Below are 25,602 nucleotides of genomic sequence, written 5' to 3' on the forward strand. Positions count from 1 at the left end.
TCACAAGATTTAAATAGGAGATTTTTCGGACATAAACAGTCTTTCTTTTAAAGTTAAAAGACAGCTAAATATAAAGCCACATGCTGAATTCTCTCAGGTATAATTCCACATCCAGGGTAAGCCTGTAACCCAAAATTATTCTTCTAAACCTAGGAATTTCTAAAATGAAAAAAGCTCTGGAAACAAGCCCCAAACTCAGGCGACTAGACTCTTACATTAATTACCAACCTAGCATGAGCACCTGGGGCCCAGAGACCAGCTCCTGGTGTCTCAAGCTCCTCTGTAATCCCTCCCACAACTGGCTCTACTGAGCATGACCTTCCCTTCCACTCCAAATACAGTCTCACAGCCCACAGTAAATACCGCAGCCTCCCGGTAACAGACTCTGCTGGAACTGCTTCTAGACCAAAGCCCCAGAAAAACAATCAGCCAAACAAAAAACGACCTGCAAACCCCACTATACTACATCATACAGCCTAACAATTTCTTCTCTCAAGGTTAGGATAATTAGGAACAGAGGCCTAATCCTGCAGCTGGGTTTTACCTATCTCTTCTTTATCTGTTTTCATATTTTAATACAAAGAACACCTCCCTACTTCTTGCACAGACCCATGTTGCAAAAGTTTTACAGGCTCTGGGCCTCTCAGTGACATGCTCTTGGACAAGTTAGGCTCCTTACATCCCAGGTGAACATGCCTTTCCCAGCCCACTTTAGAAAACCCCTGTTGCAACTTCTGCAGCAGCGCATGTCTTTGTCAAGGTTATAACAGCATTTCTATAAGGGTAATGCTCCAGAAAGAAGGCTATTCTTGTGCCTGATCCACAGGGGCTAAAAGGCTTGTATTTCTTGTTACAGTGTCTTCTCAGGCCATGCTTGGGTGCCTACTCCTGATAAGCATGAGACCAACTGATCTGCAACTTCTCTCTGGCCGCAAGGAAAGTGCAAAGGCAGCTTCCAGATCCTGCCTTTACTGCTTGTCAGCTTCAAAACAGCCATGCAGACACTTGCCAGAGTCTTGCTATTTAGCTTTAAGGTTCATTTTATAAGCTCTGCACAGTATAGGCCTGAGGATTTCCTTCTGTAGAATTCTTGAACACAAAACAAATTTGAACCTTTGTTGAGTACTTTTTAAGAGAAACAATGCTTTCACATAAAGCTGGTATTTTGCAGAAACCCACAGATCAAATTGTCAGATACCCTCCCAGCCACGGTGAACGAACTTTTTCAACCATACACTCGCATTCAGTTTGAACATGTTAGACTGGTCTCAGTGCAGCTGCTGACTGCTCTAACCACCTGACTGGTAGCGACCTGGGTGAATTACCTGAATCCTCGCAGTAGCACAATCCTAACTACACTTCTATCAGCTTAAGATGCTTCTATATGCCAGTATCAGCTGAAATACTGTAACCAATAACACATCCTGATTTTCTCTGAAAAGGTGTAAACCCTCGCAGGAGGGCTTATCTGGGATGGCTCTCCACTCTGATAACAGCTGTAAAATCCAGGGTTACAGATCTCTCTTCTAATAGACCATACTGTCTTCAGAAGCAGCTTAATGGGCATTGGAAAAAAAAAAAAAAGACTAGCTACTTGACTAAGAACAACTGCCCTTATCCTATCAAAGAAAAAGTTACTATTGTTAGCATTATGCTACACAACATAATGATCCAATTCCAGATCAAGGAGAAATCTCTTCCTTGATCATCCCAGTCTAGATAAGCAAGGCCAATGAAAAAGCAGGGAACATAACAGCCTTTAATACATAAGTAGTAGTGTTGTAATTTTTTCACCTTTTCAGGCAGAATTAGGAGAGGAAGAAAAGATGACAGCAAAAAATCACTTAACTTGCAACAAAGGAGGAGACAGGAGTATGTGTCATACTATTAGGAGTGAAATACCAGAACAATTTATATCGGACAAACACAGAGCAATCTTTTAACTGCTTCTTAGAAGCCACTCAGAAAAACTGTCTTTTGAGAATGATCTAGGCTTACAGTATCTTGCCGCAATGGCAAAGCTCAGGCTAGGTGGTTACACTGCCTCTGTTCCAGACTGTATTTACAGGCCTCCAGATATTGTTACCTCCACATCTAGCAGAGAGCTTTTCCTCTGCCTGTCATTCTGATCTGTGAAAAACTATACTACTGTGGACTTTTTTGGAAGGAAAAGGTTGGAGGTTTTTTTGTGGCTTGAGTACATGGGTGGCCCTGTCTATGATTTGGGCCATGCTGCATGAAAATCCACATACAAACTAGAGGATTCTCTTTTTCTAGCAGCTTAAACCTGAACAGGCAAAGGATTGGAGATACAGAACTTTAACAGACACACAGCTACACATTTTGTTACTGCTTCCTTTCCTGCCTTGCCTCTGATGCATATTCCTCTACCAGAGGAAGGGATATCCAATCCACCTATGAACAATACATGAAACACCACCTTCCAGTCTGATTTGGGGGAGGGGGGAACTGTTATACCATCTGTTAAATTGTCTTCTAACAGAACTATTGTGTAGCATTTGGACAGCAACAGTAGGCAAACCTGAGACTAAATCATCAGGCAGAAGCTACACCCGTCTCACTAAAGAGAAAACACGCGATAAAGCAATATAGCACAGAGCAGTATGCAGAATGTTCTCTGTCCTTACACAACAGTATCAGGAAAGAAGCGACTCCTTCAACCTCCTTGGGACTGAGTGTCTCTAATTGTCACTTCCCAGCCCCAGAGTCGTGAATTTTAATCAAATTCTCACCTAGAGCTGCGAATTCAAGGACCCTGGCTCACCTCATCAGTTCCGAGCAAACTGCTCTTGCCATTCCTGACATTCCCAGCATGAGCCTCTCTCTTGCTTCTCCCCTGCCAGCGGAAGGAATTACCCGTGCCAGTCGGGAACGCTTCCCTGCTCCTTGGGGAAGGCCTGCATAGGAAGTGCTGCTTCTCACGGCCAGGCCGCTTCAGCTATAGCCAGGCTGGGCCCAAGGATCACCAGCGCCTGGCGCTCAGCCCTCGTCTGTCCTGCCCGATTGCTGGATCAGGCTGCTATCGAAGCTGCAATCAAGCCACGCTAAGGGACTAGAGCGCAATTGAGTAAAGGGGCAGAATTTCCCCCCCGTCCCACTGAGGGCGAGAGGCCACAGGTGAAGCAGAACCCCCGCAGAACCCCCTCTCCGGAGCGGCCCGGAGCGGAGCCTCGGCCCCGGGCCCCCCCGCCCCGCCAAGCCACGCTCAGGCTCCAACTCTGCAGAGCCCGCAGCGGGCCGGGCCTGGGGACACGGGGCGACCGCCCCCCGCAGCCCCGTCCCCTCGGGGGCGGCCCCGTCATCCCCACCGGCCCGCGGGGCGGCTGCCGCAGGGAGGGGAAGCGCGAAATGACTCAGGGCTTTTGTCCGCGCCCTGGGTGCCGCCGGAGCGCTCCACGTCGCCGGCGCAGCGCGGGGCGGCCACTGCCTGGGGGAGCGGCCGGGGTGGCCGCCGGGTGGGGCGGGTGCAAGAGGCCGGTGGGGCGAGCGCCTCCGCGCAGCCCCCGCACCCCCGCTCGCTGCGGAGGGTCGCCCCAGCGGCACGTGGGCCACACCGCGCCAACGGGACAGGCCGAGACCATAGAGCGGAGCCGGGCGCTCGCTGGACGTGCCGCCCGCGGAGCCCGTCTCTCTGCTGCCGCTGTCTTGTTCGAGGCAGCGCAACCCGCCCGGCCGCAGAGGCAGACCCGCGCCCTCCTCCCGCTATAGCTGAGGCTATACGCCCAACCCCCGCCGCCCGCCCCGCGCGGCCGGCGCCACCGGGTGCCCCGGGACCGGTTTTACCTCTAGTAGGCCCGCAGCAAAGCCTATGCTGGGTACGAGGCCGAGGGGCCTGCCGCCATCTTGGTAAAGAAGAGAGATGTGCGTGACCTACCAACATACGGGTGGTCCCTCCCCTATGTGCCCTTTGTCGGCCGGTTGCTAGGGGAACGGGGCGGAGTTCCGGCACGCATGCGCCCGGCCCGTTCCCATAGCAACCGACCGACAAAGGGCACGTGGGGGCGGGACCACCCGTATGTTGGTAGGTCACGCACATCTCTCTTCTTCACCAAGATAGCGGCAGGCGCCACCGGGTGCCGGGACCGGCTTTACCTCTAGTAGGCCCGCAGCGAAGCCTATGCTGGGTACGAGACCGAGGAGCCTGCCGCCATCTTGGTAACGAAGAGGTCCCGCCCCCACGTGCCCTTTGCCGGTCGGTTGCTATGGGCGGTGCATGTGCGCAGGAGCTGGCGCCGCGCCTCTCGCTCCGCCCCGGGGCAGGGGCGGGGCCTGGGGCGGGGCGGCACCGCCTCTTCCCGCCGGCCCAGCGCGCGCGTGGGAGCGGTGGTCGGGGTCGCTGGCTGCGTGAGGCGCAGGTGAGGAGGCGCCACGGGAGGGGGGCGGCGAGCGGCGCTGCTCTCTCTCGGCGGGGCTCGAGGGTCTGCCTGCGCGGCCCCCGTCTGGAGGGGCGGTGCGGGACAGCCCCTTCCCTGGCTCTCCGGGAACTCTCCGGGAAGCTCCTCTGGGCGCTCCCGCCGGCCGCGCTCGGCAGGCCGGGGCTGAGGGAGGGCGGCCCTGAGGGAGGGCGGCGGGGCGGCCGGGAGGGGTGCTGGCGAGGAGGAAGCGGTCGATGGGAGCTGCGGGGCGGGGCGGCGATGGACGGCGCCGGCTGTAGAGCCGCCAGCTGCTTGGGGGTGTCGAAGTGGGTCGGCAGCGCCTTGCCCGCCTCCGCCCGGCGCGGGGCCTTGTCGCCTGAGCCGCCTGAGGTACCCCCCGGCGGGCCTGGGCGTGCGGTTCCTTCCTGCCGAGCGGGTGAGGCAGTCTCTGCTGCGCCGTTTGCACGCAACGCTCCAGAAGACGCTGTTGTTGAAAGCCCCAGCCGGGTTGTTGAAACCGGAGGGTAAGAAACGTGATCGACCAGCTTCAGAGGAAAATCGGGACTGCTCGGAAACTGTGATCCTGCCTGTGTGGGAGTGCTCAGCTTGAGGGGAATGCTCTGGGAAAGATCTTTCATGAAATATTTCTGTGCTTGGTCCATGTATTAAAGCATAATGTAACTGCTGCCATCTGCATAAATAGCTTTCCTCTGTTTCTTGCTGGCTGTGAGAAACTTTCATCTGCTGTTAGCCTGCCTCTGAGAAAAGTTGGGTGACAGACAAGCCTCATGCATTGAAAGAATGTTCTTCTCTGTTCTAGCAGAAGATAGTTTTGTTTGGCATTGAAAATCTCCCATGGAGAATGGTTAAGCAGGGATCAATGACATCACCCAGCAGGAAACATTCTTGGAAGGAAGAGTTGCTGTCAGAGCAGTCTTACATGATGATAAAAGTCACACCGATAACCTCTTCAGTAGTTGAGTACTTCATAGGTCATAGACTAGCTTATTGACTGAAAGGCATTGCAGATACTGGATTTTATTTTTAGCATGAAATCTCACTTGAGAAGCATGTTAGCCAGTTTTTATTCCATGTGTGTAATCAGGATGCCAGATTTCTGTCAGCAGGTTCAGCTTCATGTGAAACGACACCAAATTGCTTCAGTTTAGAGCCTTCAGTCTGGTCCTCCCATCAAAAAGCCTTCCTCAGAACTGACCTCATCCTTATCGTGGGGGGAGGGGCAGGGGCAGGCAGGCAGCTTGGTACCTGTTAACAGTGAAGTAATCGTGGTGAGCTGAAAAGTTGCATCTTAACAAACCTAATGAGGTCACACTGGTATATATTTACATATAGAGTAGCTTTGAGAAGCAAATGCCATAGCTGCCAGAAATCGTCACCAATTTGAAAACAACTTTGCCTTCTGCCTAGCACAAAAATGTTGGGCTCCTGTCCTTCTGACACTGGGCAGTTTGCTTTGATTTCAGGGTGGTTTTTTGATGGGAGGGACAGACTTAAGGGTGCTGTACGTTGAAGTAATTTGGTGTCATTTCACATGAAGCTGAACTGGATGACAAAAAATCTGCTTGGAAGATGGAAAGAAGCAGACGATGATAATTTCAAATCTGTGGAATGAACGTGTGAGTGAGCCAGGTAGGTGAGAGGTGGCTATGGTCTGTGGGCTTTGTGAGTGGGAACAAACACGTTTGGGGTTAGAGGGCAAGCCAGGGGAAGGACTAGGAAAGGGGACTTGGAGCACTCATCACTTGAAGGTACAGTATATGCTGACATTTTTATGTTGCCGTAGTGAATTATATGATCTCTTGAACTCATGCAAGTTAATGTGATAGAAGTGTTGGCAGGTCTTTGTCGAGACACTTTTTTGCATAAAGGTGTTAGACGAGAGATGATTTTTTTTTATTATTTTTTGCCTGTCTGCTTTGTATTTCAAAGTGATGCGGCTGCATGTGAAAATCTTATCTTGGCAACAGAAGTTAAAATGACTGAGTTTTCAAAGATCCAGACCAAAGAGGAGGAAAAAATGTTTAATTCTGAAGCTGTCAGCTCTGTACAGAACACTCAAGCATGAAAGGAAATTTGAGGGGAAGGAGGCTTAAAAAGAAACAAAATAATACATTAGTTGTTGGGTTTATTTTAGCTTTGAAAAAACTGTTTCCTGTAAATAGTAAGATGTCTTTAAGCAGTGTGTTTGGTTTGGTTAGTTTCCGGAAAGGATGTGAAGTTTTCTTTTTTAGGCTTCAAAATGGTTTGTCATACATCTGGTGCCTTTAGCACCCCACATTCACGTTGCATGAATTTATTGCCTGATGATGTTAATAGGAACAGTGGTTGCTGAAAATTCTGCCCCTCTTTAGTACCAAAGAGTCAAATACTTGTACTCTGTAAGCAATTGACACCATTTCAAAATCTGGACATCCAGTCAAGGATGCTTCTTTTTTGATTTAGTGGGCAACAGTGGATATTTTATTGTTTTGTGGTTTTTTTTGTCCTCATACAATTTTTAATAAACTGACAAACATTATTCTTTTTCCAGATTTGTTCCTGACCTTCCATAAAAATGTCCAAGGTAGGAGTAACATTTGTGTCTTCCAATGTAACAATGTAAAACAGATACTTGTTTTTAAATATTAATCTGCAAGGGCAGAATATGTAACTTGCATTGTGCTTGATGGTGATGTGTGTCCTAAATTTATGGGTCATAAATAAGAGAGAATTCACATTTAGAAGACGTGAGATTGAAGGATAAGTGATGTAAAGTATATATTAAAGTAGTTTCCTACAAATACAAACCGCTGCAGTTAACTAATACTCTTGAAAGGATTTAATCTTGGTTGTGAAGTTGCCTGTAAGCTCTCTGGTGCATTTTCATTGAAATTTCCATTTTGCTACTGTATTTTGGGTGGGAATCATTTAGGAAGTGGATGTTCTTAGATTTAATTTCTTCATTTACTGTTAGCGTCAACTGATCTTCTGGTAAAATCCTCCGTAAACAGTGTGGCAACTTTTAAAGTATTTCTGTCATGCTGGAATTCATCTAATTCTTGGTCCCCTGCATTTGATATAATGGGTAAAAAAAGCGTATTAGCTTACTGGAGTGAAATGAATGATAAAAGGTACTTAAGTAGTGTGTTTAAGGAGGAAAACTAATAGATGCAAAGATTTCTCTGCAGTGTTTGTAGCAGTGGATGTTTGAAACATTACTGTGTAAACTCCCCTTCTTCCCCTTTTAAAAGAGATCTCTAAAGAGGACTTCCAGCAGATAGCTATCACTTCACTAGTCGATCAGGATTTTCATTTGGATGTGCTAAAAGCAAATTAGAAATGGTCACCTTTTTATTTAAGTCCATAAACATTGGACACAAGCTTTTTAATTTAAAATATGTGTGAAGACACTCTTTAAAAAGTATCATACTTTGATAAACAAATGTTTGGGATTTTGTTTCTTTTTTTTAATTTGAGGTGATCTTGTCTGGATAGCTGAATAAATGAAACTTTTTTAAACTATAGGTGAATGCAGTTTTGTAATTAATTGTGAAACTGTTGAGCAGTAGGAACACTGGTGTAGTTTTCTCTCTGTGTGACATGCAGCTTCAAACCATTGGCAATAACTGAGGAAAACAGTTATACAGACAAGTATGTTTGAGTGGATGCTTATTATTGCCTTACTTTATTTTATTTTTAGCAACAGCCTGCTCAGTTTACCAATCCAGAAACCCCTGGCTATGTTGGATTTGCAAACCTTCCCAATCAGGTTCACCGGAAGTCTGTGAAAAAAGGGTTTGAATTTACTCTTATGGTGGTTGGTAAGGAAACATTTTATAGTCTTTCTCGGAATTAGTACTTGCTCACAGGGAAATTGGAATTAAAGTGAATGTTACTTCCACTATTTTAAGGCTTGAGCTTGCATCAGAAAGCTCTTCTGTACTGTAGTATTGAACTTTCTTTTATAGTTTAGTAATTCACTTGTTTTCCACACTACAAAACCATGTTTGAATACATTAATAAGTTTGTGAGTGAAGAAATTCTGTTGTGCACTCCAGTGATCATTACTTCCTTACCTTCTGTCTTACAGGATTCAAGTATTCCATTTAAAATATAGTTTGAAACTGGTTTTGCATTTGAATACAATCTTTGTTTGCTTGCATGTTTTCATTAAGAGAATAGTATTAAGGAGACTATTTTATTTAAAAATGTTGTTTATGCTTCTGTGGTTCAAAAGAGTCTGAACTCTGATCTGCCCACTCCTTCTAAATGCTGTTATAAGAGAATAATAAGAATTGGCTTATTTGGTTTTAATGTGAGTTGTTACTTTTTAAATTGATCTTGATTTTCTGTTAGCAGTTTTAAAGTTTAATTCTATTTTATATTTCATTGAGAAGTTGTGTTGGTATCTGGAATAGAAAGAAAAATGTAGTATGCCTGCAGAAATAACACCATCTTCTCAGAGGATCAAGGTATTTTTTCCAAATTAGGCTTGGGTGTCTTATATATCTCTCCTGGTTATACTGCTTGGGAGCTGTAACTTTTGAACTCTGTAATTCTTGCTTTTAAAATAGGCTTTTGCAAAAAGTATCCTAATAGAATTAGGTTTTTTATTACCTGCCATCACAAGAAGTAAATCCCATTTGTGTGTTAGATTTGTCTGAGAGAGATCACAGCGGGAATGAGCAGGAGGGGTGAGGCAGTACATGATAAGAGGTGTTTAAGTTCTTAATTGTTTTGGAGTCCCATAGTTACAGAAGAGTCTATCCACAAACCTTTCATTAGTTTTGCCAAGTGACAGCCCTAGCTTTGCTTTATTCTGTTTCTGTCTTTTGTAGTTCAGTGTTGGACAGAATTGGTCCCTGGTTTTGTGTTTCTAGAATTTTATCATAGTTGTTTATCTTTCATTGGATTTGCTTAGGGTAATACCGTAATGGACATCTTATAAAATCTAAGGGTAAAGCCAGACTAAGCAGGTGTTTTGAATTATGGTATCTGCTGTAACGCTTCAGAACTTAGTGTTCATTGATCCTAAAAATCTGAACAGTTCTGAGAAACAAAAGATGTACTTTCTGTGCTGCAGAAACATCTTTGTGATTAATTGCAAATAGTGCTGTGTGAAACAGTTCTGACAGAAAGCTATGTAAGATGCTATAGACCGAAGTGTTGTTTCTAGGCTTTTGTAAAATAGAAAATAGAGGGGGACATGACATGGTGTCAGAGTAACAGAAAGGCAATTGACCCCACCTATGTGTCAGAGTAAAATTTACAGTTGTTGCCTGCTGGTATTCTAAAGGATAAATGAAAACTACAGGAAGAGAACTTGGAGAAAAGTAATTTCATTGAAAATACTACTCCAAATTTTCAGATATGCTGTCAATCACTGCGGGAGGCAGTCAATATAAGATAAAATAAGTGTGCTTTAAATTGTTGATTATTTCAACAGTTTGGAATGTGAATTCTTTCTCTTGAAATATGCATGGGATTTAAGTATGTTTTCTTGTGGGCTATATCACAATGCCCGTATTAAAATATTATTGAGTTGCCATGCTTCTTAATTTTAGAGCAGGAGACTGTTTCTTTGAAAGCTGTCTGCACTGACAGAGTCCTAATCAATGATTTTTCTTCTTTGCATTGTTTTTTTCTGATGTTGTTTATTGTGGTTTGTGAAAATATGAGCTGGGTTTGTAGCAATTTGGCTGCTTGGTTGTGTTGCTTCCAAAGAAATCCTAACCACTTGTATTTCTTAACAATTTTATGTTCATTGTCATTATTAAGCTATGACTTCATCTAAATAATTATTTCACTTAAGAGTCACTGAACTTTTAACTGCTGTGGCCAGTATAATCCTTGACATCGACTATGAAAACTGATTTGTTTTACATGTAATTTACCCAGACAAAGTATGGAATGTGCTACTGGTTAAAATGATGCTTTTCCATGTTTGGCTGAAATGATGCCATGTGACTGTTGAGTTACTCTGGCTGCATCTGTCTTTCACTGGTGAGGGTTGCACTGTTAAATCTGATCTTGAGTGACGAGTTCTAGAAGGCATTAAAAACTGGCAGCTTCTAGTCAAATATTTATTTGAAAGATAATTCCATCTCTTTTCTTTTTTTTTTTCTTCAGATATTTTTTTGAGATTGCTATTGCAGAATAGCCTCTGTTACTCAAAGGGATCATGCAGGCCATAATTTTTAATGTCTAATTTTTTTAATTAATTCTATCAACACCTGAAATAAAACCAGATTTCTAAAAAAGGACTTGTTCAGTGAATCCAAGTATTGAGTACTTCATCTTTTTTATGCTGTGAACATTTGTTCTGATTAAGTTCTTGATCTCTAGCTAATTAGTTGGCTTTTGAACTTTCCTCATGGCTCAGTCAGTAGCTCTTAAACAAAAATACATTTCTGGTACAATTTGGTAATCCCCTGTTTTGTCACTGAAAAAATTGCTGAAATTGCCTTGTGTGTGTACTCAGTGGCAGTGTCATATTCCTCTTCCCTTGAGTTCTTGTTCGCCATATTAGCATAAAAAGCAGAAATAGATCACACGTTATGAGGGCTGCCTGTGCAGAAGTTCAGCAATGCCTTTTTTGTTGCTTAAATTGATGATACAGCCTAGGCAGGATCTAGCTTCTCACTGTGTGATCTTTCACATTCTGGCATGACAGCAGGAAAGCACGCCTTAAAAAATCAGGAGATGTGAAATGGTAAATTTTTAAGTCCAAATTGATTGGAACTCCACTTGACTACCAGTTTTAATTACAAATCATCGGCGAAAGCTCTGAGAAAGTGTATTATAAAGCTGAGATGTAAAAATTATTATTCAACCTTTTTGTGCAAACTTTTCTCATACACAATTTTAAGCTGTAAATTTTTAAATTACAAGAATTGAGCATGAATTTTTATTATCATTAAAAAATGTCAGATGATACTGTCAACTGGATAGAGTTGAAATTATTTATGTTAATATGTTGAATTTATCTTTATATTGAACCGCAGGTGAATCTGGATTGGGAAAATCTACACTAATAAACAGCCTCTTCTTGACGGATCTCTACCCAGAAAGGATAATTCCAGGAGCTGCTGGTAAGAACACCTTTGTTCTAGTTTCTCTGTTCTTGATTTTTGGAGTTGAATGCTTTTATCTTTGGATTTTAGTAACAGCCAGTAGTGATTTCTAGGTGTAATAATTTCTAATGTGTTTCCTGATACTTGAACTGTTTGATAGAATTGGTTCCCTTTGTACCCGGGGATGCATTTTGGGTCTTTGTTGTTTAGGCCTCAGGCACCTAGAAGTTGATCCCTTCTATTGCTATACAAAATGGCACCGTGTCACAGTAAGGTACAATCAGCTAAAACAATCAGAAACTTTCTTTAATTTTGAATCTATTGCAATTATAAACATATGCATTGTTTGTGCCTGCTTGGACTTGCGACTTGATTCCTTTGCTTTGGGTTGGTGTTTAGTGAAAAGGAACTTTGCCTCCTTTTCTTCTTCAGCCCCTTATCCCTTTTTTATTCAGTTAACCAAGGCATACAATAATCCAATGAAAGAGAATATTGTAAGAAAATAGGGGAAGATGCTGGGTTTTTCGCTTTTTGCTGCTTGTTGAATGACTTTAATTGTTAGCTGATGATTACTTATCACTTTCAACCTTAAGAAAAAAGTCGATCGCATGTAGTTTAGTATTGTTCTCGAAACTGCTGATTACCTACAGATTTTTTCTCAGTCCCTTTGCCTTAGTTTGTACATTATATTTAAGAACAGTATTAAATCTCATATAATCATCTAACAAAACCTGAAGAATTAAGTACTGAATCTTGCTGTTATCAGGCCTTAGAAGGTAATCTGTAGAATAATATTTCTATGGTTATATCTGCCAATTAATTTTTTGAACTCAGAATGATGTAGTCTTATGAATTCCATTCTGAAAGATCAAGTTTATTGTCTTTTAGAGAAGATTGAACGCACTGTGCAGATTGAAGCCTCAACAGTTGAAATTGAAGAGAGGGGTGTGAAACTACGTCTGACAGTTGTAGATACACCAGGATATGGGGATGCTATCAATTGTCGAGACTGGTATGTACACAGAACACGTATCGATCCATGTATGAAAACTGACATCCATTTCACATTTGTCTGGGGGGAGGTGGTAATAAATAACTGAAGTGGGGCTATATTAATGATACGCAGTTCAAAGTAGGCTGTCCCAAGTCATAAGTGTCTCTTTTAAACGCTTCCATTCCAAAGGTGATTAAAAATGATTATAGTGTTAAATCATTATCTTACCTTTTTTGGTGAGTTATGTGAAGTGCTGAATTTTGGAGAGATGGTCATGTTTTCTAAGTTTGAGGAAGCTTAATTTAAGAGTTATGAGTTAATTCAAACACATGTAAAGAGGCATCAATAATTTCCACATGACTTGAAGTAAATTTTGTGGCACAGATTTCCACCCCCCACCCCACCTCCAAGTTAACTTTTTCAAGTTTGAAGTAGTTTTAAGTGAATGGTGACCTTTATTTTTTTTTATAGTCAGAAAGCAATGGAACCACTGGGACACAGGAAGTTCAAGAGAAAGTAATTAATCTAGTCTTTAGTGCAAGTGAAATATCCACCTTTAGATGTTGTCCACATTCATCTGGGCATTCTTAGATTCTGTGCTTCATTTTTAAGTGCATTTTCATCATCTTTGGGTTTGATTGTTTGGGTTTTTTTAGAAATTTACATTTTAATAAGTACTGAGAAATAATCTTGAGATCAATGGTGATCAGTTCTAAAAGGTAATCCCTCTTCCCACATCTCTCAAGCCCCTGAACCTCAGGGTAGGGGCTGGGGAAAGAAGTCCCTCCCATAATAAATGAAGATCAGGTACAAGGGCACCTGAGGAAGTTGAACTTGGTAAGGGACTTTATATGTCCATGGGGGGCCCAACAAGATGTGTCCCATCTCATCAGGTTATCTGCAGTAGATAAAGTTGCCAAGCCGCTCTCCATCATATTTCAAAAGTCATGGCAGTCAGGCAAAGTCCTCAGAGACTGGAGAAAGGGAAACATCACACCCATTTTTAAAGAGGGTTAAAACAGAGGACCCTGGGAGCTACCAGCCAGTCAGCCTCTAAGATCATAGAACAGATTCTCTAGGAAGGTATATTGAAACATATGGAAGACAGGGAGATGATTGGACCCTGCCAAGATGGCTCCACCAAGGGCAGATTGTGCCTGGCTAATCTGGTGGCCTTCTATGATGGAGTGGATAAAGGAAAAGCTACTGATGTCATCTACCTGGAATTCTGTAAGGCCTTTCATATGGTCCACCATAACATTCTTGCCTCTGAATTGGAGAGATACAGGTTTGAGGGACAGACTGTTGGACGGATAAGGAATTGACTGAATGGCCGCATCCAAAGAGCTACAGTCAATGGCTTAAAGTCTAAGTCGAAACCAGTAATGAGTGGTGCCTCTCAAGGGTCTGTACTGGCACCAGTACTGTTTAACATATTCATCACTGACGTAGTGGGATTGAATCCACCTTTAGCGAGTTTGCAGATGACGCCAAGCTGAGCGGTGCAGTTGAATCGCTAGAGGGAAGAGAAGTCATCCAGAGGGACCTTGATAGGTTTGAGGGGTGTGCCCATGCAAACCTCCTGAAGTTCAAGGCCAGGTGTAAGGTCCTGCACATGGGTTGGGGAAATCCTCAACATCAGTACAGACTAGGAGATGAATGGTTTGAGGGCAGCCCTGCTGAGAAGAATTTGAGGTTTACTGGTGGATGAAAAATTGGATACGAGCCAGCAATGTGCGTTTGCATCCCTGAAAGCCATTTATATCCTGGGCTGCATCAAAAGCAGCGTGGCCCAGCAGGTCAAAGGTGGTGATTTTCCCCTTCTACGCTGCTCCTGTGAGACCTGCATCCCTCTTTGGGGCCCCCAGCACAAGGCAGACATGGACCTGTTAGAGTGGGACTCGAGGAGGGCCACAAAAATGATCCGAAGGCTGTAACAGCAGTGAAGAAAAACTGTGGGAGCTGGAGTTCTTCAGCCTAGAGAAGAGAAGGCTATGGGGAGACCTTAATAAGGCCTTTCAATATATTAAAGGGGCATATAGGAGAGGCGGGGAGAGATTTATTACCAGGGCCTGTAGTAGTAACAGAGCCAAGGGGCCATGGTTTTAAACAGAGGATAGATTTAGGTTGGACATAAGGAAGAAGTTTTTTGCATTGATGGTGGTGAGGCACTGGAACAGGTTTCCCAGAGAAGCTGTGGATGTGCCCCATCACTGGAAGTGTTCACAGTCACGTTGGATGGGTCTTTGAGCAACCTGACCTGCTGAAAGATGTCCCTGTCCATGGCAGGAGGGTTGGACTAGATGATCTTTAAAGGTCCCTTCCAACCCAAACCATTCTTGATCTTTAAATCAATTTGGAACAAGAAGCTTAGATTACTTTCAACATGTGTGATTTAATACTAGTCAAAAGATAAATACTAACCTGAGAGAAATTTGCTGTAGAAGTTAAGATGTTTGTTATATATATATGTGCATTTTATCTTAAGATATATAACAAAAATGCGCATAGTAGTTTGTTATTCTAGAATTCAATTAAAATTTTAAGATATGCGCTCTTCTACTCTTACAGCATCAGTACATTAATTTTTGTCTATCAGCAGATTGGTTCAGCAGCAGGATGTCTTGGTGTTTTATACTACCTTTGAAACATCGCTAAAATTACTGACCATTGGGGAATGAGCATGATTTCTTGAATCCATGTTTGTTTTACAGTTTTAAGACCATAATCTCTTACATTGATGAGCAGTTTGAGCGATATCTGCATGATGAGAGTGGTTTGAACAGAAGGCATATCATAGATAACCGGGTTCATTGCTGCTTCTATTTCATTTCACCATTTGGTCATGGGTAGGTGTTTCTCTGTCATTTTATTTTTTAAATTATTTTATTCTGGGGAGTTGGTTTGTGCCTGTTGACTTACATTTTCAAAATCAGATTGCCATTATTTAAAGAAGTACTAGAATTGCTGGAATTAATTGGGTGTGTTCGTTCTGTGTAAAAAGAGTTCAATGGTGCGAAAATAAATTGGTAATTTAGATTAAAAACAAATTAAACTTTTTCCATATTTTGATTTTAGCCTTAAGCCTCTGGATGTTGAGTTTATGAAGGCCATACACAACAAAGTAAATATAGTACCAGTGATTGCAAAAGCTGATACGCTTTCCCTGAAAGAGAGAGAAAGACTGAAGAAAAGGGTAAGTATTTTTCTAGCTTGCAGAAGGATGTTGTTGTTTGGTTATAGCAGCATGGTCACTCAAGAGAGGGGTGTTCTCATTCATATTTATTCAGTCCTAATGTCATGCACAGTGTAACATCTTTTAATATGTAGTTTGATATCTTGTAGATTCTTTTCTTATGTATTGAACTGAGAAAAATTGCCCCTAAAATGATGCCTGCGAAATGGCAGATTTGCTATCGTTACAATTATGAGTTAATTTTGGAACTTTGGAAGAATATTTAAATGCATTTGCTAATGCTAATTGCTCCCTTACCTGTTTAGTAAAGTCCTAAAGCAGAGACAGCATCTGTGTCTATAATGTGCATGTGTTTTTTTACTCAGTCAGAATTCTCATGATTGAAAAACAGGATTTTCAGAGGTTTTTCTGATTTTGGGGTATGTTTTCTTCCTTTACGTTACCCTCTTCTAATACATTCCAGTTCTTTTTTCCATAAGCAAGACCCCTTGACGCATTCAGTCTTGATGCTGTATTTGCCAAGGGGGGAAAAATGCAACAAACAATCCTGAGTTAATAACATCTATGAAATTTAGGAAAAAGTGTTAGAATTAACTGGTCAGAAGGCATACTTAAATATAACAGCTAAGACTGGATTGAAAGTTTATTTAGGAATTTTTCAGTTATTCTAAAAATCCTTATAGTTCTCTCCCCCAACTTGCAATAAAAATAGAGAAGTATACTTTAGTTTGATATATGTCTTGTGCTAGAATTCTGCAGAAATAAAGATTTAAAATTTTTTTTTAAGGAGCAAAATTTAGGTTTATGACAAATGGATTCCAGCTGCAGATGCCGTTCTTAGCAGTGATAAAGGCAGAAAAAAGTATTTGTTGTGTCTGTAGCTCAGTTAGGTTTTTAAACACTCCCAATTCAGAGGCAAGAGCGAGAAGTCTTAGGCCATTCCAAGCTATTAGAACTTTTGAGACAATGCTTTATAATTAAAAAAAACCCAACAAACAATTGTAAAGGTTTAAAAAAGCACAATTTCTTATGTATAATCCCCGAAGGACGGTACTCGTTTGAACACTTGTTTGTCTGAAAGTCAGTGGCAAGTGGTTGTTGACTATCATGAGGAAATATGGTGTTTAAAAACAAATATTTGCTGAGTAATTTGGGTCAGGGAGATAGGTGCAAATTTCTGAAGAGACTGTGCATAACTGGTTAAGCAATTTTATCTTAAGAGTTAAAAGTACTGAATTTACATGTATATTATCTCAATTTCTTATATTATAAATCTCAGATTCTGGACGAAATAGAAGAACATGGCATCAAGATTTATCACCTGCCTGATGCTGAATCAGATGAGGATGAAGATTTTAAAGAGCAGACCAGACTCCTGAAGGTATGACTGGCTTCACAGGTTGCATATGTGGATAATATATAGTATATCTTCCTGGACTGCTCAGATGTCTTTAGAACAAGATACATACTGTGACCTGTGATGAGTCCTTGAATGCGTCACTGTCTCTGTGTGCCCAGGCTTCCCTATCTGGAAGATGGTAGTAACTATTACTTTGGGGTTTTTTACACCTTCAAATTAAAAGCATTACAAACTTAATACCATAATATGCAGTGCTGAGCAGAACAGGAGTAGTTCTTGGAGTTGTTTGTTCTGGTTCATTATGAGTAATTTTTGAATTTTTGGCTTTCAGGCCAGCATTCCATTTTGTGTAGTGGGATCTAATCAACTCATAGAAGCCAAGGGTAAAAAAGTTAGAGGTCGACTCTACCCATGGGGTGTAGTTGAAGTGGAGAATCCGGAACATAATGACTTCCTGAAGCTGAGGACCATGTTAATGTAAGTTAGAAAATCCCAGTTAAATTATAGTTTAAAAAACAATGACCAGGAAGATATCCAAACACCATATTGGGGGTTTGGAGTGGTTGTGGAATCCTTGGAGAATTAAGAATTTGTCCGGTGAAGGCCATGAGCAGCCTCAACCTAGCTGGCCTAGGCAGGAATTGGACCATATAGGCTCCATAAAGTTCTTTCCAATCTGAAATACTCAGTGATTCTGTTAAAATAATGTTTTGTCTAATTCTTTCGGCAGTTAGCGTTGTATTGCTGTTTAGATCCCCAGGAACATAAAACAGGTTGCTTCACACCTTGTGCTTATTTAAATGTATTGATATGTAGATATCTGCAAAGGAGTAGATTTCATAAGTCCAGTAGTTGATTTTTTTTCAGGCTTTGCTTCTCCTACATTGCTTCCTGAAAAGCCTCACCCAGGAGGACAGCTTATGTCAGGGCTGCCTCAGGGTCTGAGGTGGTCTCTCTCTGTGTCTTTTATTGCACCAATTTAACTTAAATTAGCTTTTAAATTAGTATGTTAAATGGGTGTACATGCTGAACAGATTGACCCAATACAGTGCTGAATGAGAGTTCGTTGAGCAAGCTAATGTAACACAGTTATGTTTATCTTTTAATTACTTTTCTTCCTCCAGCACCCATATGCAGGATCTTCAGGAGGTGACCCAGGACCTTCACTATGAGAACTTCCGCTCTGAGAGGCTCAAACGAGGTGGCAGGTTGTCATCTTATGGTTACATGCTGTTTCTTCTTCTGCATTTACTTTTTGGTCTCTTTCTCTGCCTCTCCTACCATTTCATTGCTAGGATTTGATAGATCATGGACAGCTCTGTAGCTCCAGTCGGCACCAAGTTCAGTTGACCAGCTTACACTGGGTGTAAGAAAAAGTATTATGTAAGTCTGAAGAGACAGTTGTGGCACTAAAAGGACATAGTTAGATCTCTGCTGTGTTTTAACACTTGAGTGCAGTTGGATTGGATTGTTTGAGGCAAGCAAGTAGGGCAGATGTCTATGATTTACATTGTCTTAAAAATTCTGCAAGTTAAGTCAGTGCTGGTAGGTGGAAAAAAGGGTGGGTTTTTCAGAAGTAACTGCTGGGGTATTTGGACTGCATCTTTAAAAAGAGAAATTTGAGTCCTTCTGCCATGCTTTATTAAACATGGTATACGTAAATAATTTTCTTTGCATAGCAGTCACAGGATAATGTCTTTCAACCCTGTTTTGAGCTGTGGTGGGTAGGGCACAGCTTTCCTGGTAAGAGACAGGCAGAACACCCCATTTTTAACTAAAACAGCAGGGTTTGTAAAGTTGAGTTTGTGAGTTCTTATTGAAAATAGGTGTTTCCTGGTTGAGATTTTTCAGTTGCTTCTCTTACTTCAGCCACTAGAGGGTTTCATAATTGCACTTTTCAGTGGGTTTGATGTATTTTGCAAAGCTTTTCCCATCATGCTGTTGACATAGGTTTTGTCACATGCCTAGTCAGTTTTCAGGAAAAGGAGTTTTATCTCTGCCTGTAGCACTGGCCTACAAGTCCAGTTTTCCTTTCAGGCAAGATGGCAGGCTCTTCTCCCCTGACTTCTAAATCCCTTTTCCTGAAGTTCAAGCTAAGAAAAAAAAAAAATTGCCAGGTTCTCATGCCTGTTATCCAACAGGTATGTACAAAGGTCTTAGAAGTAATGTAACCTAAGGTCATCCAGAGTTAAAATAATGTTCCCCAGTTTTTGGAGGTTTTAAAGTTACCTCTGCTAAGAACCCTTGAGAGTAAGTTGCGGTTAAGTTGGGGTGTATTTCTTTGTGAAACTAAAACATGGCTTTGTATCTTGTCTAGCAAAGTGGCCCATACATTCTTGTTTTCACATTTCTGAAGAGGTCCTAGAATGTGGTTAAGTTTACTAGAGGTGAGGGTAGTTCGCGTGTGAATTTTTCAGACTTGCACTTACCCCACTGGCAGTGCTTGGCAATTAGTGCTTGTTGACTGTTCACTGATGTTCTTAGAGGCTTTTGGGCACATAGGATTTTTTGACAATGTATTTCTCTGTTAACCTTTTAACAAGTGTTACTTTGTTTACTTTTCACTTTTGATGGCACTTGTGTGATGAGATCTGATAGCTCATTGCAACATGGGATAGGAGAAATCTATTAGCAAAGTGGTAGGTAATCTTGAAAATATAGTACGTAAAAATATTCCATTTGGTTTCTCAGAAAACTGGCATGTCTCGATTAAGCAAGAGTTTGAGATACTGGTCAAAAGCATTTGCTTAATTTTGAAAGGAGTAATCGATGTTTGTACTGTACTTTAACATGTTATACAAAAGAAATCTGGACTTGAAAAAAGGTGACTGTATTAGCTGCAATTCATGTTTTTCTTATATTTTTCTATGTGGGGAACATGTTTCCATGAATTTTGTTTCTATTATGAAACCCTGACATGTTCCAAGAGCCTTGATTTTGTCAACAAAGCATTCTGTGGAAGTTCAAAACCAGGAATGTATGCATGTCATTGAACAATGTTAATCTCATTTTAGGAAAATAGAAGATGAAGAAGTCAATAAAGACCAGATTCTGCTTGAAAAAGAAGCTGAAGTAAGATGACAGAGCTCTGTACTCTTTGCGATGTGGAAATTTTTATTCTTATCGCTACTTTTGGTCAAATGATTTATATGGTCTTGGTAATTTGTAAAGGAAAAGACAGAATTTACTGATACAACATTATTCAAGGTACAGTAACAAGAGAATGCAAAGAGGTGTAGAGGAGTCTCAGGTTACTGATTTATTGGAACAAACAGAATCTGCTAAAATGCCTGCTTTCATTGTACTGATTAGTGATAGATGCAGTACACATTGTGTGGGGAAGGAGAGCCATCCTCACATGAGTAAAGGTTCCAAAGTTAGCAATGCAGATTGGGAAAAAGTCTGGCTCTGCAGCAAAGGAGGAAACAATGGTAGGAATTGTCAGGAATAAAGAATGAAACAGAAATTCTTGTTCTGCCACTATAATAAATCCTCTAACACCGTTTTTATTGTCCCACTAACCCAAAAAGGACTAGGGAAAGTAGTGAATACAGTACAGCGAATAGCAAAAAGTGGGCAGAAAAGCTGAAGTGGGGATCTGAACTAGGTCCTGTGCAAAGGGAGATGAGGTTCATGCTTTTGCTGGGAAGCAGATGACAGGGGAAGGATATAGTTAAGGGGCTTACATAATCATAGGCGGCAGGATGAATGGCAATATGCTGTACAAGGAACAGGTTCTTGTAATGAGATTAATAGGTGGCTGGTTTCAAATAAAACCAGATACTTTTAAGATTGTAAATTGTGGAACTCCATTAGCATGGAATTTAGCACGTTCCAAGAATGCAGTTCAGCGAAAACATTTCATAGGTTTAAGTTTTCATTGTTACAGTATTCTTATGTGTTACTTTTCCAGCTTCGTCGCATGCAGGAGATGATTGCGAGAATGCAGGCGCAGATGCAGATGCAGATGCAAAGTGGAGAAGGAGATAGCAGCGCAGTTCATGGACACCATGTATAAAGTCCTTGGTATGATGTTGAGATAGCCACTTAAAGGGTTTTTCCTGTAACTACTTGTTACTGTGGTTGGTATTAAGTTTTGGAAAAATGTTTATGAGATGGGATTGCATATGTTTCAGTCTTGTTTTTTAAGGTTTAACTGTTGGTTTTGAAGTGAAATGGCTTGGAGCCAAACTAAACATTGGTGTGGTTGTTTGTGTATGTGCATATATATATATTTATATCTATCTATATATTTTCAAATTTTCGGAAAGTCAATACAATATGTGCATGGAAGAAGTCTTTGAAATTGTGTAAAAACAGGTGATTCTCAAACCTGTGATGAAGTCATTGTTTCATTGTGACTTTTAAATGTATGCAGTTCTTTTGGGCTTCTAACTTTAAGAAGATAGCTGATCTTAAAATTGTACCTTTCTGTCTTGTTTTTAGATTACTTCATACCTTTACTTAAGGGAGACCTTCTGGAGTTGAATTATGGTGGTGTTACACCAGAAAGGATGCCATTTACTCAACATGTGACTTGGTTTGCTTTAGACTTTAACATGGGAATGTGTTGTGGTAACCCTTGTGATAGGTATTTTGTAACATGTAATCATTTGGTATTTTATATATTACACATATTTGACTTTGGTTTTGTTTAGCAATTCTTATACTGAGTTTATTTTTTATTTCCCATTGTATTAGGGATACAAAATAGATGTTGAAACTTTTTTAGTCTTGATATGGCATTAGATAGTAATTCTTTTTTTAATATGGTTTATTAGGTCCCTGCTTTTAACTTTGTATTACGTTTAGAAATAATCAGCTGTCAGTGATACTTTGTTCAATGACATATAATACTCGCCTCACTAAGGATGCCTGCACATTTTATTTTATGTTTCTTGTGGTGTTTACAGGCGTGTGTCTGTGAGACCATCAGCCCTTTTTCTGTCTCTGCTCAATGCAGATGATATCCTTGGCCTCTGCAAGTATCAAAATTCAAGCATGCCTTGTGTCTTAACAAAAGAACTAAGAGGAATTGCCTCTTTAAGAGGCATACTGTATTTTATATGACAGGCATTATTTCCTTCAGATTTAATCTCGAGAGACATTTAGTCTTTATTGTTGGCCTAAAATTTCTTACTCTATTGCAGATGCTTTTAAAGAGTTTCTTGTAGGTCTGCACAAATCAGTCCTGCTATTTTCTGGGATTACTGCAGCCAAATAAACTTGAATGATGCTGGTATTATTACATGAGGTAAACCCCAAAAAGTAGTTTTCTGTGCATGGGTGTTTCCTATATCCAAATGTATAAGAAATTCTATAATTACTAATGAGTATTTTCATACTGTTTTTAGGGCATTGCAAACTGTTAATTGTAGTTTAAAATAAATACTAGCGCACTTCTCTCTTTTTAAAGCGATCTGTGCCTGACAGGATCAATGCAAACTGTATTTTAAGGTTTTGCTCCAAGATGGAGTTAGCAGTATTACTTCAGAAGTGACTCTGGTAAGTTACGCTTTCTGGGTTTTGGGGGTTTTTTCTTAGGCCAAGGTCACTTTCCTTAACACTGATAGTAAAAGAGACTGTTTTTTAGCTTGGCTGGACTTCTCCTACATATCATGTCTGGTACTGTATTTGTAGTATGTAATAACAGCTATAGCATACAGCTACATAGGTGGTAGCTGATAGGGTAAGCAGTAATACACAGTGCTTGGTTTTTCTACCACTTCTGATAAAGCCAGCAATCAGCTTTCCTAATCTGATCAGTCACAAAATGTTGTTGTCTGAATGGATAATAAATAAATAGAATTGCAGCTTCTTTCTCTTCTTTTAGCTCAGGTGCAGCTGTGACTTTTATAATTATTTTTTTTAATGTTTCTTTGAAACAACTAATAGGATTTCTACAGCTAACGTATAATTCTAGTGGTACGTAAGTGGCTAGATTAAATATAAACCTGCTAAGCAACTGAAATTTTTACCTGCCTGAAACTACTGTTTATGAATTGTTTTAATTTGACTCTTTCTAAAAATGAGAAGTAAAATCCTGCATCTTAGCCTTTGCCAGGAAGCTCCAGGTTTTTTCTCAAAAGCAGTTACTGTCAAAGTTTTGCACAACGTATTTGACCTTCTGTAACCTTGACAAAAAGTGAAAGTGAGAACCTTTTTGTATGTTGAGATGGACAGAAGTGTTAAGTCCCATTCTGTCAAATATTTACATATAAAACTTAGATGGAAAAACATGCACTTCTAAGTTCTTGTCCTGCTTTTCCAAAAGAAAGTGTAGAAACAAAGTAATGTGGCAGGATTGTCAGAAAACACTCCGCAACACCTTATTTATTTCTAAAACTTTTGATATATTTTTGTGAATCGGTGTCTTAAATTTACCAAAAGAATTTACTATAAACTGAAGTAATTGAATACTCTGTGAAGTCCCATGCTGTTCTTCAGTTACCACAAATGTGGTTGTGGGGTTTATTTTTCTGTTAATGCAGCATTTATCTACTTTTAAGCTCTGTCTGGTAGCTCTCGGTTAAATGTTTTGAACACAGCGTGCTTCAGATGCTGTCTGCTTTGCCAAGGAGAGCGACTCTGGGACATTTATGTTTTCACCTATAAGCTTGGTAGGGTATGGTAAGCTGCAATAGTACCATGAACCCATACTTGAAGAAAAACTGTGAAATCTAAAATGTATGCAAGGGGGGACTGGTTGTACATGTAACTCTTTCAGTGTATGTTGGTTCGATATTTTTTTTTTTCCTGTATTTTCTAACATGGGAACAAAAGTAGATTGTCCCTGCATTTAGTGCTGTTTGGTCACTACCTGTGGAATTATTTTAAGCAATGTCTTATTCTTTGAAATGTCATGTATCTATTAAAATATTTGGTCAGGATGAAGTATTCTATTTGATTCTTAGGCAAATAATTTTTGATCTATAAATTCTGACAGGAGAGATATTTTCATTTGCTGTTTTGTTTTTTAACAGGAAAAAGCAAGTTTATGGCACTTGCTGTTTTAACTGAAATACTTAAGACAGCTAATTGCTTCTTCTTCCCAGATCTTTGAGACAGTCATTTGTAGTGTGCCTGATGTCTCTGAAGGTCTGTTTCCCCTTTGCTTTTCTTGTGATGGTCTTGCAATAAATGGTTGCATGTTAAGACATGAAAAGCAAGACTACCTGTCTCAGGTCCTGTTTCAGACCAACTCAGCTACTGGTAGATGACAGACTTGGGTAGAAGAAAAACTTGCAGACAAAAGGTAGATGTTGTTTGGTGGTTTGCTGAACTGGCCACAATTCTTTTTCTGTTACAGCATCGTAATGGTTTTTATTTTAAGAGTCAAAATACTTTTGAATTTGCAGAGTTTTATAGTTGGTAGTAAAAATTACTTGCTCTTGGTACAAAAATCTGTTATATTCTGTTTTATGTACTGCCATTAGCCAAAATTATGAATAAAAAATGCTAAAAGAAACCTTTTTTTGTTATGATTCTTTATTATAATAAACACTTGCAATGTTAATTTGTTTGTGGTGATATGTTTTAAATATAAAGGAGAAATGCAGGTGTGGTTGAAAGAGAACACATTGATGAACCTGCATAAAAGGGTCATTATTGTATGCTCAAAGTGTATCGGTACAGTGCATTTCCCTGTGGGTGTTCCCAGAGCTGCCAGAGTCCTACCTATGGGATCTTGCTTTTTTAACAGCTCTCACCAAACTTGCATGCCCTTAATTATTGTGGTAGCATAGAATGAAGCTACTTGTTGTACTTTAAGTGTTAAAGGTTGTTGTTTTCTCCAGTTAATTGTGCTTCATCTATGGAGAGAATGAAAGGTTGTTTGATCTTTGTTCTAGATATTCCAAAATGATTTAGTGTTCATCTTCCTGTGAAACGACTTCAGCGACCCCTGTGGCGGTTACAGGTTAAGAGCACTAGGCTGTGTCCTTGGTTTTGGATTCTTGAGCTGGTAATACCAGAGGATTTTACAGCAGTACTCCAGGTTTGGAATGTGTCGCCTTTGCATGTGCCCTGGTCTGGACAGCTCACTTCAGGTTGCTGTGTCAGATCGCTTGGCATTGCTGGGGTGCACATTCTGCAGTCAGACCACTCGACAGGGGTAAAACTTGCACATGGTTTTAAAGTATGTTTATGTTTCATTTATCTTAAGTATTTAGTGCGGAACCGGTATATTAAGGGAAGCTTCAGTTTTAGGCTATAGTGAGAGAAGAAGCAAGGAAGCATCCTGAGTATATCAGTCCTGCTTTTTGAAAGCAAATTTTGTACTGACTGTTTTTTTTTTTCCCGAGTGGCATCCTTTCTGTCAGGTGTAGAAGACTAACTAATTTCATGGAATTCAAATCTGATTCTGGAAAGGAGTGCTTAAAAAGAATTGCACTAACAGTTGCACAATGAAATAATTACTGGAAAATGTACTATAAAAAATGTTCTAGAATTGTTCTGTGAGCATAAACAAGAACAATGGTAATTGTGGACAGGGACTGAAATACCATATCAAAACCGACATGTAAAACAGCTCACAAAACTAGGTAAATATATTGTGAGCTTTCTATTCAGAAGTGTGAATTAGTGTCAGTAGTCTCAAACCT

The 25,602-nt window shown here is 40.6% G+C and overlaps 2 protein-coding genes across 5 annotated transcripts in view; one reads left to right on the top strand and one right to left on the bottom strand.

Annotated features, from left to right (window-relative positions):
- The window catches only part of HDLBP (high density lipoprotein binding protein), a 40,147-nt gene extending 36,015 nt beyond the window's left edge, over positions 1-4,132 (bottom strand). Inside the window, exon 1 of one of the 2 annotated variants that reach the window (XM_055816733.1) lies at positions 4,114-4,132. The gene's annotated coding sequence lies outside the window, so the exon portion shown is untranslated. Of the gene's footprint in view, positions 1-3,804; positions 3,974-4,113 lie in introns of those variants that run through there. The other variant, XM_055816731.1, reaches the window with a different exon arrangement.
- Positions 4,133-4,247: 115 nt separating this feature from the next.
- On the top strand, positions 4,248-24,467 carry SEPTIN2 (septin 2). Of its 3 annotated transcripts, XM_055816735.1 has the most exons (14): positions 4,348-4,376; positions 5,935-6,026; positions 6,928-6,960; positions 8,077-8,197; positions 11,381-11,467; positions 12,338-12,461; positions 15,158-15,292; positions 15,522-15,639; positions 16,919-17,020; positions 17,331-17,476; positions 18,124-18,207; positions 20,014-20,071; positions 20,913-21,025; positions 21,446-24,467. In XM_055816735.1, the coding sequence occupies exons 3-13, from the start codon at positions 6,952-6,954 to the stop codon at positions 21,015-21,017; spliced, it is 1,089 nt and encodes a 362-aa protein (XP_055672710.1). In that variant the 5' UTR covers positions 4,348-4,376; positions 5,935-6,026; positions 6,928-6,951; the 3' UTR covers positions 21,018-21,025; positions 21,446-24,467. The 3 variants fall into 3 exon arrangements, with proteins under 3 accessions (XP_055672709.1, XP_055672710.1, XP_055672711.1); XM_055816734.1 differs by lacking the exon at positions 5,935-6,026 and having other exon boundaries at positions 4,248-4,376; XM_055816736.1 differs by lacking the exons at positions 4,348-4,376; positions 5,935-6,026 and adding an exon at positions 4,687-4,900.
- Positions 24,468-25,602: the final 1,135 nt, after the last annotated feature.

Source organism: Falco peregrinus, chromosome 12 (assembly GCF_023634155.1).
Source record: "Falco peregrinus isolate bFalPer1 chromosome 12, bFalPer1.pri, whole genome shotgun sequence".
In the NCBI taxonomy this organism is placed as follows: domain Eukaryota; kingdom Metazoa; phylum Chordata; class Aves; order Falconiformes; family Falconidae; genus Falco; species Falco peregrinus.